This window comes from Phocoena phocoena, chromosome 9 (genome assembly GCF_963924675.1).
Source record: "Phocoena phocoena chromosome 9, mPhoPho1.1, whole genome shotgun sequence".
NCBI classification, from domain to species: Eukaryota; Metazoa; Chordata; class Mammalia; order Artiodactyla; family Phocoenidae; genus Phocoena; species Phocoena phocoena.
The window spans coordinates 6133357-6149978 of NC_089227.1; the positions used below are offsets into that span (position 1 = coordinate 6133357).

Sequence of the window (16622 nt, forward strand, 5' to 3'; positions counted from 1 at the left end):
AAGTTAAAAAGGAAAGCGGGAATGGTGAGAAAACACCCAAATTAGTAAAAGGAAGCCACTACCATGTGTAGGTCTGAAGGAATAATGGGAGAAGGGGTGTTCCCTGAGGCTTGGTGCCAAGGCCACCAGTCGGAGCAATGTCCGGGAGCCTAAACCAGAAGGGAAACGCAGCACTGTGGCAAACTTTACCTGGAGCTGAAAGAGAAAACAAGAAACAGTCTAGGTTCTTCCCTCCTCCAGCCAGTGCCTCTCTATGGCTGAAACCAGTCACTAAGACAGTCTGGAAATCTAGTTTGCAGAGTCAGCCACTAGGATGAATCTTAGAGCAAACAGGTAAATGATTGGCCCAAAGAACTCTCAATGATAATTTTTATGCCCTATCCTTAAATATGAGCTAAAAAAAAAAAAAAAAAAATGACCCAGCAGGAAAGATAACGCAAAGAATGGGAAAACAAACGTTCTTAAAATGAGAAACAGAAAACAATTCTCTTCTCAAAAAGACTTGAGATGTTATCGCATCCATGGAACAATAAGATGATGCTATTAAAAAATCAAAACAAAAAAGAAAGCTTAAAAAATACTAAATCATTGCTGAAATTTAAAAATTTAAATTTGGAAGATTAAACTCTCCCAGGAAATAGAACTCCAGGACAAGGAATTTGACTAACTAGAGTTCTGGAAAAGAAAAAGAAAGAAAACAGGGAAAACAGAGGAAAGAACATTTTCAGAAATAATTTCCTAGAACTGAAAGACACAGGTCTTCAGATTTAAAAGGTCTAGTAAGTGCCCAGCACAAGAGATAAATCACACCTAGGCAATTCTTTGTGAAATTTATCAAGGTAAAGGAAAGCCCCTAAAAGCTTTCATAATATCAACAATAATAGTAATAATTACAACTATAATAACAAAAGTAACCAACAAAAAATGAGAATCACACTGAAAATATATCAAAAGCAGTGTATTGTCAAAGGCAATTATCAATATCTTCAAAGTTCTGAGGGAAAAATATTTAAGTTATTTAGAACCTAGTTTTTTATATGCAGTTAAACTATCAATCAAATACGATATAAGACTAAAGATATTTTAACCTCATACATTTTATTTAGGAAGTTATTTGGTGATATACTACAGTAAAATAAGAGAACAAAGCAAGAAAGTGGAAGAGAATCAAGAGAAGAAAGATCCCAGGGTGACAGCTGTACATCAGGACAAGAAAATGATCAGTCTGAATTGGAATGGGAGGACAGGCTTTAGAGGGAGGTGGGAGGGATGCAGAAAAGGGAAAATGCCATACATTCGATATTCCTTGAGAGATGGTGACAAGGCAGGCCACGTTAAGGAAAACAGAAATAAAAACATCAACACACAAAATACATACAACTGGTCAAAAAAGGAATGTAATCGTGGTATAATACTTGGCCAGAAAATTAGCAATATTTACTTGTTATAGTAATGTAAACCCCAGCTATTAATTTTTAACTTTTAGAATCTACCTGTATAAAAAGGACATAGCATCAAGTCTGAAAATGTAAAATTAAAAGCTGAGATGACAAGAGATGAGAGGTGATGGAGAGGGGCCAACTGAAGAGAAAAGCAAGTCCACAAAATCCTCATCCTCACGATGGGGAGTTGAAAAGATACCTTCTACACTTGTTAGAAAAATAGAGGTGTGAATACATTATTTAAAGATACAAAGGTAGTCAGAGCAATTAAAAATAGTGGTTTAGCTATGTTAGGAAGATGGAAAAGAAAAAGTGGCAGGTATGTGAGCTAAAGTATCACCTATCATAACAGAATATCAAGAGTATATCTAAATAGATGAATCTAGAAATAATTTCTATGATTTTGAGATTATCAGAAGAAACAGCTAAAATAAAAGAGTATGCTTCTAGAGAGTGGGACTGCCAAGTTGAAGGAACAGAAAAGGTCGATGTTATTTATAAGCCTCTGTAACACTTGAAAGTCTTGCTTCTTATTAGTTTGATAAAATGTACATGTGTGAGAGTTGCAAAGGTTTAAGCTACAGAATACCCAGGTATGAATTTTACACCATAGACTAGGATGCAAGAAATTCACATTTTCTCCTCTAATAAAAGTTAATCTGTTCCAAGATCCCATCCTACAGGTGGTCAGGAATTCAGCCTCAGTGGTTTGCAAAGACCCTCCCCCCAGGCCCGATGTTGCACAGGCCCTAAGGGCACACGAAGCCTTCAGCAATCACAGTCTCCCTGGCGTTAGGTCCATCCAGCTGGCTGTCAGTAAGTTCATCATCTAACCCCTCAGCCCTCTAGAGGCAGAAAGCAGTAACCCTGTGCACTTCTACCTCAGAGTGCAAGCCTTTGTTTTTTAAAAAATGGAACGGAATACATTTAATAGAAAATGTAAGAATGCACAGTGAAAGGATAAGTACTGTTACCTAACCCTTTCCTTTCTCGTGTGTGTTCATGGACTCCTGTGTGTGTGTTTTTTATTGACCCTGAACAATGCTCCTTACTGACTTCTTTTCTAAATATCTTGTCTCGTTACAGAGCATTCAGATAACAGCCTAGCTTACAAGCGTAGTTTTGCGACTGCTGGTTCCAACAAAGGCTTAATCTAGTTCAGGTCACCTCAACATTAAGACCTATAATATCGACAGATAAAACATAGATGAGAGAAAGAAGCCAAGCCTCCTAGGTACCCTAACTGTGCTGAAACTAATCAGGACAATCCAGGTCAGGTAAAGGCAACACGTGCAGAAGGCCAAAAAAGAAGTATTTAGCAAGAGATGAGTTTTCAGGATTTATTACTTTTGCTTTTAGTACAATTTTTAATAATGGCAAATTTAAAGACAATAATGAATCATAAACCATTGAAAAATATGAATCAATGAGTCCAAGTAAAGCAAGTAAATAGAAAATTGAATAAGGCAGGACTCTTGCTCAGAGTAGAATTCTAAGGGCCAGGAGTAGGGGAGTGTCCACTTCTATAAAAGGAGAAGGACTTGAGGATCTCCTGTGCTTTTCAACCTCTACCATTTTTCCTTCTAACTTTATGTGCTTTTAAGGTTATCTGTAAAATCTTTTAAATGAAACATGTTATTACTGAACAACAATGGAATGGGGAAAGACCAATATGTAATATTGAAAATAGTCAACACGTATTTCTTTAAACATATAGCATATAAATACACACGTATTATTTATGTGTATATATATATATATATATATATATAGACACACACACATATATAACTGTAATCGTTAACTAACCTGGGTTGTAATTCATTCTAGTGAGTTACTGAACCTGAGGACAGTTGCAGAAACCCCCCGATTTGTAGCCAACTGTCATAAGTAGGGGTCGTCTGGGGACCCCACTTGCAGTTGGCGTCTGAAGTGAGGCAGTCACATGGGACTGAGGCCTTTACCAGGTGGGATCTGAGGCTACTCGAGACAGTGTTAGGATTGAGTTCAACTGCTGGACACTCAGTTGGTCGGAGAACTGGAGAACTGGGGTGGAAAAGTGACACATACTTGGTGTTAAAAGAAAACCATTACAGATCCAGGGAGTGCCCCTGAACTCAAGGCCAGCTTTGGTGGGGTGGGGACACTTTCAGATAACCTAGTCTCCTCTGAATACGCCAGATCACAGAAAAGCAACACTAAGAGACACCTGAGAAATCGCCTCTAATTTCTTCACAGAGACTAAACAGGTAGTGAGTCGTGCACAATTTTTAGATGTCTTGAGGCGACTATTTTGCAGCTTCCTAAAACGACTAATCATGCGTTTTCTATAGCCTACAGTGGATGTAATTCTTTCTACCCCAGGCTGATTAGGGAAGTGGTCAGAATAAACTGCTACCAATAGGACTTTCTGCACCCTCTTTATACAGTCACACTTGGGAGGTTAGACACATTCTTCTCGCTTCTTAAGAAGGCATACCTGGGCTTCCCTGGTGGCGCAGCGGTTGAGAGTCCGCCTGCTGATGCAGGGGACACGGGTTCGTGACCCGGTCCAGGAAGATCCCACATGCCGCAGAGCGGCTGGGCCCGTGAGCCATGGCTGCTGAGCCTGTGCTCCGCAACGGGGAGAGGCCACAACAGTGAGAGGCCCGCGTATCGCAAAAAAAAAAAAAAAGAAGGCATACCTTAGTTACCTTCCTGCTACCACCAAAACAGAGCAGGACTCTGTGAGGCCTTCTCAGGTACAAAAGCCCCCGCTGTGTCTCCTGTTTCTTGTTTGTGGAAAAAAGGCTTTAGTCTTCTAGGCCTTCCCTAAGTTCCAAAGAGGAGACTCTAGCAGTTACCAATTAGGAAAGTGAGGGAATGTAGAAACAAAGGAAAAGCAATCCACCAAGAAAAGTAATGGTAGCTTAAACACTAGTTCATCAATAAGACAGAGTCCTAGTTCTTCCTCAAGAGATAAACGTAACAACCTGACGCGTATCTTTGAGTTGTTCTGCAGAAACTAAGAAGACCCCCGCCCGGGTAGAGGATGGTGACTACATGCTGACCACAAGCACGTAGATCCCAGGCAGGCTGGAACCAGAAGGCTGATGATTAAGATTCCTGTCACCTCACCACAAACCAATCAGAAGAAAGTCCACAAGCGGATCACACACCCTGCAACTCTCACCCCTAATGTTGCCTTTGAAAGCCCTTCCCTGAAAGCCATCTTTAGGTTTGGAAACTGATGATATGAGAAGTTTTAACAGGACTGTGGACAAGCTGCAGGGACAAGGGACAATGCCATATGAAGATAATCAGAGCTCCACCTGTGCCAGGGAACCCTGCTGCTGAGGTGAAAGGGTCAGGGAAAAATAAGATCTAACACTAAAATATCTATGTTCCAGGCTCTGGGCCAGCTTCATGCACACATACTTTCAGACCTAAGGTAATTCAGCAACACTGAAAACTGAGCATTAATATCTCTATTTTGAAGATGAGGAGACCGAAATTCACATGGGTTAAGGAAGCTTAACCTAAGGCCACGTAAACAAAGAATGTCGCCCACCATTCCACTTCTAGGAATGGTGGGATGAAGGATTAAGTTGCAATCCACTGCAGTTGCCCACCGACAGTGCACCTCGGGGGGGAATTCAGGTTAGAAAAAGCAGGAAGCACTCGGTGCTTTGGCTATATGGCCCCCAGATAGTTAAGATGCATGCGTAAGGAAGAATTTCAATAACCCCAGATTCCTGCAACTTCCTATACATACATAGGAAAAAAAAAAAAACATCACTAAAATCATTAACTTGAGATGTCTGTTCTCTGTGATTAGCAGTGAGATTTTTTATGCTTGACTACATGTATTTCCCAGCCAAAAACATTGGAATATATGCTGGCTTCTCCCCTACCTCTTAGAGCAGTTCCTCAGAGCTACCTGAGAGCCTGCCTCCTGGGCTAGTGCTCAGTGAGGCCCAAATAAAACTTAACTCACAGCTGTCGCATCGTGCGTTTTCTCCATCCACAGCCACACGTCACATAACACGCTACCCGTTTGTGCAACAACTGCTGCTCTTCCCTGAGAGAAAAATCAGCTGGCTTTGTTACTGCCTCGGTTGCTGTGACAAACGTCCTGACATATTTTCACTTGGTTCTGTCCCCTTGACCTTCCCAAAATACATGGCAGAAACAAGTCTGTTTCATGTCTGCACAATTTTAGCTTCCAAAGCCATCTTACATCCATGAGGGTAACACTCTCTACTAGGTAGGGCAGGGCCTTTTACTCCCATTACACCTGAGAGAATAATGCCAGAAGGGTTGCTGGTTTTTCTGCTCCTCCAATCTAGGTTTTAGGGGGTGGGGGAGGGGTGTTATTTCTTTCATCTTATTTTTTCACAAAGCCTCGAAGACATTCAAGAAAAGGCAGTGCTACCCTAGCTAGTTTCAGAATCATCTTTTCCAAGTGTAAACGCTTTCTTTCAAGGTTAGTCCGTCCTGAGCCACCTAAACAGGTGGCCCCTGGAACATCACGTGCAGCCCTTAACGCAGGGAAAGAGCCTTGTAAATTATATTGATGAAAAGACTTAAAATTACTTTGCCCTACAGAGACACAAGAGGGAACCCTATAACACCACTGAAGGAGGAAATACTTTTCTATGGAGGCCAGTGAGAGGGAGGCGGGTAAGGCACAGCAAGTTACAAGTCCAGAACTGCTACTGTCCCAAGAGTGCAAGTAAAAGCCAAGACACACACACACACAATATTAGTGTTCTGATACTAGCTTACTAGCACCAAAAAAGTTGAGAATTTGCTTAGTGTAGTCTACTAAGCCAGTGTTTTAAGTTATCATGTTCTGTGTTGTACTTAAAAACCAGCAACGGGCACTTCAGTCTCAGTCAACATAACAGTGGCGAATACATGCAAACACTGCCCTAGGCTCTTGGGATACAGCAGCAAATAAGACAGACAAAAATGTCTGCCTTTCCCTGCACTTGTATTCTAGTGGGGCGGACAATAAAGAAGTAAAATATCGCTTTGAAATGCATACAAATACCAAATCACTATGTTGTGTAACAGGAACTAATAGTGTTGTAGGTCATTTACACTTCAAAAACAAACTCATAGAAAAAGAGATCAGATTTGTGGTTACCAGGGGTAAGGGGGAGGGGTAAAAAAAAAGCAGTCAAAAGATACCTACTTCCAGTTATAAGTAATACCAGGGATGTAATGTACAACACGGTTAATATAATTAACACTGCTGGACATTATGTATAAAAATTGCTGAGTTCTCATTACAAACTAAAATATTCTATTTCTTTAAGTTTGTATCTATATGAGATGTTGAATGTTCACCAAAACTATTGTGATAATCATTTCATGATGCATGTAAGTCAAATCACTGTGCTGTACACCTTAAACTTACCCAGTGCTGTATGTCAGTGATATCTCAATAAAACTGGAAGAAAAAAAAATATGCAGGTGGGATGGTAGTGGTGGTGGCAGTGGGAAGGGTGGAGGGCTAAGTAGTAAATTGTAGATATAATTTGAAGAATACAATCCCTACGTTACTTATTACACAGGGTTATTGAGAGGATCAAGTGAGAAGGAACATTAGTTTGAAAACAATAAAATCTTACATAAATTTCATTAAACCGATAAAGTATATGTTCCAATCTCTACTACTGAGTCAACACTTGTGATACTGTTCACTTAGAAATTCATTAAGTATTTGGTGGGAAGAGAATGCAAATCCATTTTGATTAAACTGTAGTTAGTGAAGTGTCTGACGTTCTGTTTTAATGAACTTTACTAAATTAGAACCAAGCTATCTCAGGAGCCTCTTCTAGGTGTCGTCTAAAAAGCCTACAGAAAAGCTACAAGCAAGGCTGATTTAAAAAAATAGCAAGCTCTATTAGGACCTCAAGATCATGAGATAGGCATATACATTACTATAATAGTGGTTAGGGAGTGAGAGATGCTACAGGTACAATAAGCCTTACAAAACTGCATCCACAGAATCTAGAAAATCTGCCACAAAACTTCTAGAGCACACTATGACACGTGTAACTTGCAGTAGATCGCAGCTGCTGTTAAGCAGGAGCTTTCCAATGTGAGGTGCACCCTTTAAACATGAAGCACCATGGTGCCTCCCGCACTCAGGTGAAACTAAGTACCCTTCCTTCCAGGCAGATAAATGGGAGACAGATGCCCCAAGAGGGACAGAGTCTGGAGCAAAGCACTGCTTTCCAGCAGTAAGAGAGACACTGAAATAGAAACAGGGCTTTACTTCCTACCCTCTCCTATCAAGACTCTGCCATCCTGTCTGGACCATTAACTGCCTCCCTCTTCGACGTGTGTTTCTGTTGTTAACAGCAGGTTTTAGTCTAGGTGGCCAAGCACTTGGTTGTAAGGTGTAGGGGTTCATGGAAATGCCAGAACTGCCACAAGGGCATTAGTATGTTTTGCTGCAGGTATTAAGACACCAGAAAATTATCAAGAGCTTTAAAACCTTGCCACTGAAAGTGTGTTCTGTGTACCAGAAGCATCAGCAGGGAGACAGAAATGCAGACTCTCAGGCCCACCCAGACCTGCTCACTCAACACTCTTCAGGCTGGGAAGAAACTCCCTCAGGTGATTCTTAAACTTGCTGACGTTTAAGAAGTACTGTTTTACAAAACAAACACATGAGCATATCTTAGATATACTAGGGGTATGGTTAGTAAGAAAAATCTAGTTATTTATTCTTTCCTATTTAAGAATTCAATTGTTGAGTGTGAAGGTTATTCTGTTTTATCACCACAATCCTTGGTCAGCCCTCACTTCACATTTATAAAGACAAAATATTTATGTCATGCCTTACGTACCCATGTGTCAGGAAACAGTAAGTCAGAAAAATAAAAAATGAGCTGCATAAATGTAGGCTATAGAGATTCATAATTATCTTACATCAAGTCAATATTTATGTACAGATTTTATCCTACAAGAAAATACACATTTGCCAGAAGCAAGTCTGACATTTTAGCAAGTGTACATTTTAGATTTCTACCATAAGTACTCAATACATATGTGTATATATGTAAATGTGTGTATATGTGTATAGGCACACTATATATGAGTGCTTGTGTAAACATAGAGACAAACATACATATGCACACATGCACGTAAACACACACACTTCTGGCCTTTAAGGAGCTACATAACTATCAAACATAGCTATATGGTCTTCTTAAGAGCAGAGATGGCCAAGGCTTTATTTCCTTGAAGACATCAATTCATTCAAGACTGAAAACAGTTATCAGTATTTCAAATATAGGCAGAAAATCTGTTATCATCACTATGAAAACAGACTTTGCTCTCTGAACCACAGACTTTGCTCTCTGAACCATGGATCCCAAAACTGAGGAATACTGCCAAACAATACCAGTTAGACACCTGTCTACCTTACTTGCTAAGAATCAGAGGACACCTACCAAATGTGTGCTGCTATACAATTTTTTTTTAATTACAACTTGAGAAATAAAGTTCAATAACTAAACACTGAATGAACAGATTAATAGTTTTATAAATAAAACTGAGAATAGACTGTCTCAATTTTATACCAGTATTTTTTTTAAAAGGGAAAGAAGACAAGGCACCTTTTCGTCTCACATTTAATTATCAAAAAAATTCTTTAAAATATTTAGAACTCCAATGTTTATGACAGTATAACAAATTATAGTTTACCTGAAGAGGAGCTCTCACTTTAAAGTTTTTAACCATGATTTTCAGGAAGCTATTTCAAGTAGCACATAAACTTGTATATAGGTCTGATTACCTACTTACACCTTCAGTGTTTAGGGCCAAAACTCCTACCCCAACTTCAAGCTCTCTCTCACTATCTCTACCATCCTTTACTTGCTGTTTCTTCCTCCATGATGGCAAAACACTGATCTGATAGAGGAGTACTCAGAAAGTGCAATATTCCACTGTGCCCTTTAATTTCTCCTGTAAACCAAAATATAAAGGATTGAAGGAAGGGAAGAAGGGAAAAGAACCCATTATTTTTTACCACTAAAATCTGACAAATATCTGTGATGGAAAAAAGAGAAATTTGTCTATTTTGAAATTATTTTAATTTACAATTAGAAAACATCTTGGAAGAAAAAAATGAAAGAAAAACACAAAACATATAGGCAAATTTTTAGTCCATGAGCGTCTCAAATCCTCACTTGTTCACCAATCCCCAAGATGAAAAACACTTTTCTAAAAAGGTATTCAGCCACCACTGTAAAAGAAAAAAAGATGGTCAATTTTGAGTGTACATAAGATTTTAATAAGAAGAAAAGTTTGAAATGCAATATGCTGTAATTTTACGGAACCAAAACCAGTTATTTGAGAACCACGCCTACGTTACTCCAAAATAGCACAAAAGGGAAGAAACTGAACTTTAAAATCTTGGAACTGAAAAGGTCCTTACAGAGGACGTGGCTGCTGGAACAGGCTTAATCTTTTAAACCTCAGAATCCTCATTTGGGGGCTTCCCTGGTGGTGCAGTGGTTGAGAGTCCGCCTGCCAATGCAGGGGACGCGGGTTCGATCCCTGGTCCGGGAGGATCCCACATGCCGCAGAGCAACTAGGCCTGCACCACAACTGCTGAGCCTGCGCTCTGGGGCCCGCGAGCCACAACTGCTGAGCCCACGTGCCTAGAGCCCATGCTCCACACAAGGGAAGCCACCGCAATGAGAAGCCCGTGCACCGCAACAAAGAGTAGTCCCCGCTTGCCACAACTAGAGAGAGCCAGTTCGCAGCAATGAGGACACAACGCAGCCAAAAATAAATAAATTAATTAAAAAAAAAAAAAGAATCCTCATTTGGAAAACATGCTTAACAGTCTAGCATAATATCTTTCTCAACAAGACGAAAAATATGAATTATGTAACAGGGCGGTTAGTTGACAACTTTTTCAATTTGATGTACAATCAGCCATTTGAAAATCAAGAGTGCAGAGCAGTATGCTGGTTCTCAACCACTATATCTTCCCATAATCACTCAAAAACCTGGATTCATAATGAAAATAAAAATCACCTTTTCTACAGAAGACCTTCCAAGTTTCAAAAGCATAAACATTAAAACTGTATACTGAGATATACATTTTAAAACTGTGATGTTAAAGAAAGAGAATAATTCCAGTACTAGATGAAAGTTATACTCCTAAAAGAAACACTCCTGCATCTATACTTTAACGTGAAGTGCTTTAAGTGCTTTTATCATTAAACTGTATTGCTGCAACTAAAATACCCACAACTATAAAACTCCTTTAAATTATAACCCTGTGGATATTAATTTTGACTACTGTAATTGTATAGAAGAAAAAATTTCATCATAAGGAAAAACATGTGATAATTCAGCCTAGTGAAAGAGAAGCTTGTGTTTATACTTCACTTGCTACTGCCTCAAAATGATTTAAACAGTGATTTATGCTCTTTCAAGTAGGAAAAAAAGATTTCTTTTAGTTTTACAGCTGTCATGGCATATCATGAAGAAACTTAAAGTTTTCTGATAGCTTTTCTCACAAAATGTTTTATTTGGGCTTCATTTTAATGTAAAAACTATCTAGAGACATATTTTTTTAACTCTTTAAACACTGAAAACAATTGTGTTACTAGAAGAAAAGTTTTCTAAGCAACTAGCTTCCAAAAGGTCATAGTTCAACAATCTCTGACTAGCAAGGTTGGCAAGGTTGACAAAAATATTGTGCCTGCTGCAGAAATAAGAATAAAGAGAAAGCAAATTTTTTTTAATTTTCTTTTTTTTAATTAGTTGGTCAGAGTTTGAATGCAAGCCAAGGTTTCTAAGAGGAAAAAAAAAGCAAAGAGCAAGCATAAAAGTAAGGACATATTGTTTTTCTTCTCTGACTTGCTATCTGTAAGTTTCCCTGCGCCCTTCATTCTGGCAAAAATTACAATTCATCTCAGTCAGGAAACATACAGAGCATAGCACCTGTATAGTCTAGTGAGACCAAGGCAAAAGACCACTGATAACGTGCATTTTCCATGTAAAAGACAACTTCATTCAAAGGATTTTTTATACTAAATAATAATTAATCCTTGGATCTAAGCACACTAATACCACATGCTGATTAATTATCCAGTGACAAATAATATTTACATTTTACTGGATGGAATCAACCTAACAGAAATAGCCTTGGCCGGTGAATAAATGGATCCTTTTTTCTCAACAATTCAAATTATTACTGAACGTTTGTTAACTCCCTTGCCTTTTTTTTTTAACATCTTTATTGGCGTATAATTGCTTTACAATGGTGTGTTAGTTTCCCCTTTATAACGAAGTGAATCAGTTATACATATACATATGTTCCCATATCCCCTCCCTTTTGCATCTACCTCCCTCCCACCCTCCCTATCCCACCCATCCAGGTGGTCACAAAGCACCAAGCTGATCTCCCTAAAATAGATAGCTAGTGGGAAGGAAGAAAACAATCTTTAACACTTGTTTCAAAGACCTGTTGGGAACAACTGGACTAATGAATCTCAATCCTGAAAGGGTGTGCTAAGAGTACACTGTCCTAAAAGGTACTTTAGGTCACAACTCAGATAATGACATAAAAGATGTCTGAACACAAAACTAGGATAAATAACAATGATGAACAGATTAAAAATGCAAAAGCCTTCCATAACGGAATCTAGCAAAAAGGAACTTAACAAGGGGTAATGTTCCATTCTTAGGCTAAAAACAAAGCACACCAACTATGTAAACCCAGGATAAAGGAAGTTTATTGTAGCCGTTATCTGTGAGAAACTGAAGATTTTAGCCTTTAGCAAGAAAACACCCACAGTAAGCACTGGATTCTAAACACTGGATTTTAAGAGGGCTTAATAAAATGCAAACTGGAGCCTGAAGTGAGGCGCCTGACTCAGGATGAGTAGTGGTCTGAAACTGAGCCGGAATGAGAGATGGCCTATACAACGGTTAAGAACACAGGCTCCCAAGCCTGGGTTTCACATGCTGCTTTACCACTTATAGGCATGCGACGTACTTCCTTACTCTCCATGCCTCAGTTTCTTCATCTATAAAATGGAAATAATAATACTACTACCTCACACAATTGTCATGAGGGTTAAAAGAGTCAGCTCACATTAAGCTGTGTGTCCTCGGCACACAGCAAGTGCTCAATAAATGTTAGCAATTATTATTACCATCATGATCCTTAGAAAAAGGTTAAGAACCTGCCGTTGTTCACTTAATTCAACACATACTCAAGTGTTTTCAATGTGTACAAGAATACACTGGACTAGGTTCTGTAGTGTATACACACACACAAACTACAGAATATATATATATATATATAGTTACATATTAATATTACCTTACCAATTAATTAAACTTCATAACAATTTAAAGAAATAACTGTCAGTTATACCTGTCTGACAATGGACTGGGGAGCAGGAGAGCAGAAGCACTGAGCTTATGTCACAGACTCCACCCTACCTCCTCCGTTTACTAACTAGGTAGGGGCTGTAGCCCAGAGACACTGAGCTCAGGTTTCCTAATTCTACTTCAGGATTCGCTCTGTGATTCCACTATTCCAGAAATGGCATTCCTCACTAGGAATATAATAGAGATTTCTGAACTGATGGAGGAGGTTTGAGAGACTTGGTCCTTTCCAGGTCTAACTTTCTGTGATCCTAAAATACCCCTTTGAGGCATGTCTGCATAATAGCTATGAAAACCTACTTAAGAAAGCCACCTGACAATACTCATCCAGTCTCGTCATTTAAAAGACAACTTCCACCAGCATCTATAATAAAATATCTAGTACTTACAGAGACTTATAGTTTACAAAGCATCCCCACCCCATAAAATAAGTCTAAAAGGCTTCTCTCATGATTATCTCACTGGCAGGTAAGGCTCAGAGATTAGGTGAATACAAAATCACAGAGCAAAGAAGTACTGCAACTCATACTAACTCTTTACACCAAACAAAATGGCCTAAAACTGACTGCTCTAATTGCACACTGCCATAAGGTGTTCCCAACAACTTGTAATGAATCTTGTAATGAATCTAAAAAGCAAAAGCATTTAAAATAGAATAAAGTAATCCCAGTGTTCCTCTGTCTTTTCTCCTCCTAATATACCTAAAAGTATATTAGTATCAATGGCTCATTACAATAACCACAACTTCCATTTAGGTTCTTACCCAAATTATTTTTTAGGGTTTTACATGACCTAAGTCATTAATCTTTCCATAGCCCTAGTTAAGAACTATTATCCTTATTGAATAAACTGGGCACAGAGGAGCTAAGCAAGCTGTCCAAGGTCATGACAACTATTAAGTAACAAGAAAGAGAATCTAAACCTAAGCAACCTGGTCCAGGGTTTGAACTCTATCGCTGTAGTGATTTTCAGATGGGGAGCATTTTCTCTGCACCTTAAAAATCTTGTAGACAAGTTAATATATTGCAGAAAGAGGACTTGGATTTGAATATTGGTCCTGTCACTGAATACTTGTTTTGTCTCATACTGAGTGCCTTTAACTCACTTCCTTGATCCTTTAAAATTTTACTTATTAAAAAATTAGTGCCTATCTCACAGAGTAGCTATAAAAATTATATAAGATTTAGTCACTTTGAATTATCTGGTACTCAGTAAACAGCAGTAGACTGTACCTACATTAAAAAGTCAAGAAACATACCTGTGTATTAACGAAATAGCAGGCTGTTAACTCAAATGGTTTGCATTTTCATTCTATCCTAGATATTGTCGATTTCATAAAGTTTACTTACACAATGATGTTATTAATAGGAATATGGATCAATTTCACAAAAAAGCCAATGAATCCCATTATAGCAAATCCTATTGCAGTTGCCATGGCAATCTTCTGGAATTCTGGATTTAAAAACACAAAATTTACATTATTTTTTGCACTGTCACTGCAAGTATAGGGGGAAAAAAATTAGCACTGACATAAACTTACTGATGTACATTTCTCCTGATAATAAGTATATAATTTTACATAAAACATGACAGTATTAATAGTAAATAAGGTATTTGACAGATTTTTTAACTGTCATATTTTATCGATATTTAATGATATATAAAAATAAACTGCATGTTCAGGCTAGTGATTCCATCAACCAACAGTGACATATGTATCTTCCTAGCAAATGACCAGAATACCAAAAAGAAATGAAACATGGACAGAATACACAGTATCTGTCTTAAAAACTTTGTAACATTGCTAAAAGTATTAATTGTAAAAGCACAGAACATAACTTTTTATAATAGGTCACCTGTCTTTGATATTATAATGAAGCCAAAAATAAGGCTTGAAAAACCGAACTGGGTTGAGCACAGTTTTATGTAAAGGTCCCAGACCCTGGTAATTTTTCCATTTAATGTTATTTCTTCAGGGAAGCTTTCCCTGACCTCCTGACTTGGTCAGTCCTCCTATTACATGTTGTCAAATATTCCTCTATTTACCTTCCATAATACTTACCACAACAGTAATTAAAAATTGTAATTGTCATTATTTATGACTATCTTCTCTCAAAGAATCTAAGGTCCATAAAAGCAAGGACTGCTCCCTATTGTATATTTTTATATATTATGCTATATATGTATTATAATGCATCATATTATAGTCTGTATTATATTCCCACCTCCTAACTCAGGCAGCAGTCAATAAATGAACAGAAGCAGACAAATTGTGGTACACCTTTTAACACATGAATTGTGATAAATAAGAAGTTAAACTTCCTAGGTTGGCACCAACTATGCTGTTGATTTCACGTTAAGGCCTTTTTTGCTTGGGGGACGCTTGGGGAGGGAGTGGCACCGCAGGAAGAGCTCCAAAAGATTTTCCAGAGTAGAAATGTGAAAGATACTAAAAACTCTAAAGTCATTAAATACGACTAAGGCAAAAGCAACATGGAAAATAAGGCTGTAACGAATAACCTTATATGATGTGAAAATACATATAAGAGAAAAACTTACGAGGTGTGTAAAAAGTATACAAAATTTAGAAAAAACAATGTTAAAAAACAATAAAGTAAAATAAATCAATAAAAATGTTGATGAAAGAATTGCAGCAATTATTAAACAGGAAGACATTAATCAAATAAAGGGCTTAGAGAATGCAAAGATTTAATTTTTTTCTCTCATTCCAAAGCTATTTATTACCTTTTCTATCCGGTTTGGTGCATCTTTTAACCAGCCGAATTGAGTCCTTCACAAACTGCCGACTTGGCTCAACGAACTGCATTACCTGATCCATGATGCCTATTTAAAAAACAAAAAAGATACTCACTGATGTTATTTATTATAGAGCAAGGACTTGCTGAGTTATACCAAAATGTGAATGAGACCAGCCTGATATGGGTGGGTCGATATCATCTCACAAAAAAAAAAACACAGACTCCAAGAGTAAATTGACATTATTTTTTGCAATCTCCAGCCAATCATCAAAACAAAGGCAATAAGAAAACCGCAGGTTTTCCCGTGTTCTTATCACTGACAAAGGACGCAAGCTCTTAATATAAAAGGGCTCTCACTACGAAAAGTCTAATAAGCACTTGACAACAGATCCGCTCCTCACCCACCCTGCAGTCCTCCCGTTGCTCCTGCTGAGGAATCAACAGGGTTGGGACCCAACAAATATTTGCTATATTTTATTTTAAACTCCCCAGACCCCAGTGTCCCGTGCAGTGAATGCCAACTGTGATGCTTCAAGGGCCTAGAGTAGAGGTAAATGTGGACTTCCATCTGACTGTTCCAAACCATGGCCACACAACATTTTAAGAAAAGAGTTTCTCTGCATGGGGCAGATCATCTGTACAATTTTCAAAACCACAAAAACTGGCTAAACCAAGACCCTGACTCTCAGAAGCTATCTGCTGAAGTCTGAACCTTTAGGTCTGGACACACCTTTTAAGGAAAAGGGCTATATGTATGTTACCGATGGGCTCTCTTGTGGAACCCGTCACACAGTAGAAATGTCATCCAACCTTGGCTCTGACAGTCACTGGTACAACAGCCAATGAAGCCGATTCGCTACTTGGACTTTACTGTATTTCAGGTGCTTACAACCGTGGCCAGGCACCCAGATACTCGATAAGCTTTTGTTGAGCTAATGCCCACCACAAGAGGTGGTGGTGCAAATCCCTTTGTATGAAATGCAGCCTCTCTAAGCCCCGGGTTCCT

The 16622-nt window shown here is 38.4% G+C and overlaps 1 protein-coding gene across 1 annotated transcript; it reads right to left on the bottom strand.

Annotated features, from left to right (window-relative positions):
- Positions 1-9518: 9518 nt before the first annotated feature.
- On the bottom strand, positions 9519-15700 carry SEC61G (SEC61 translocon subunit gamma). The gene is made up of 3 exons (XM_065884153.1): positions 15603-15700; positions 14207-14309; positions 9519-9687 (listed from the first exon to the last, which is right to left on the bottom strand). Exons 1-3 carry the CDS (start codon positions 15694-15696, stop codon positions 9678-9680), a joined length of 207 nt encoding a protein of 68 aa, XP_065740225.1. The 5' UTR covers positions 15697-15700; the 3' UTR covers positions 9519-9677.
- Positions 15701-16622: the final 922 nt, after the last annotated feature.

Excerpts from the sequence above, each read along its gene's own strand:
- SEC61G (XM_065884153.1), bottom strand. The coding sequence starts at position 15,696 with ATGGATCAGGTAATGCAGTTCGTTGAGCCAAGTCGGCAGTTTGTGAAG. Across the intron at positions 14,310-15,602 it reads CACCAAACCGGATAGAAAAG|AATTCCAGAAGATTGCCATG; the intron begins GTAATAAATAGC and ends TTTTAAATCCAG.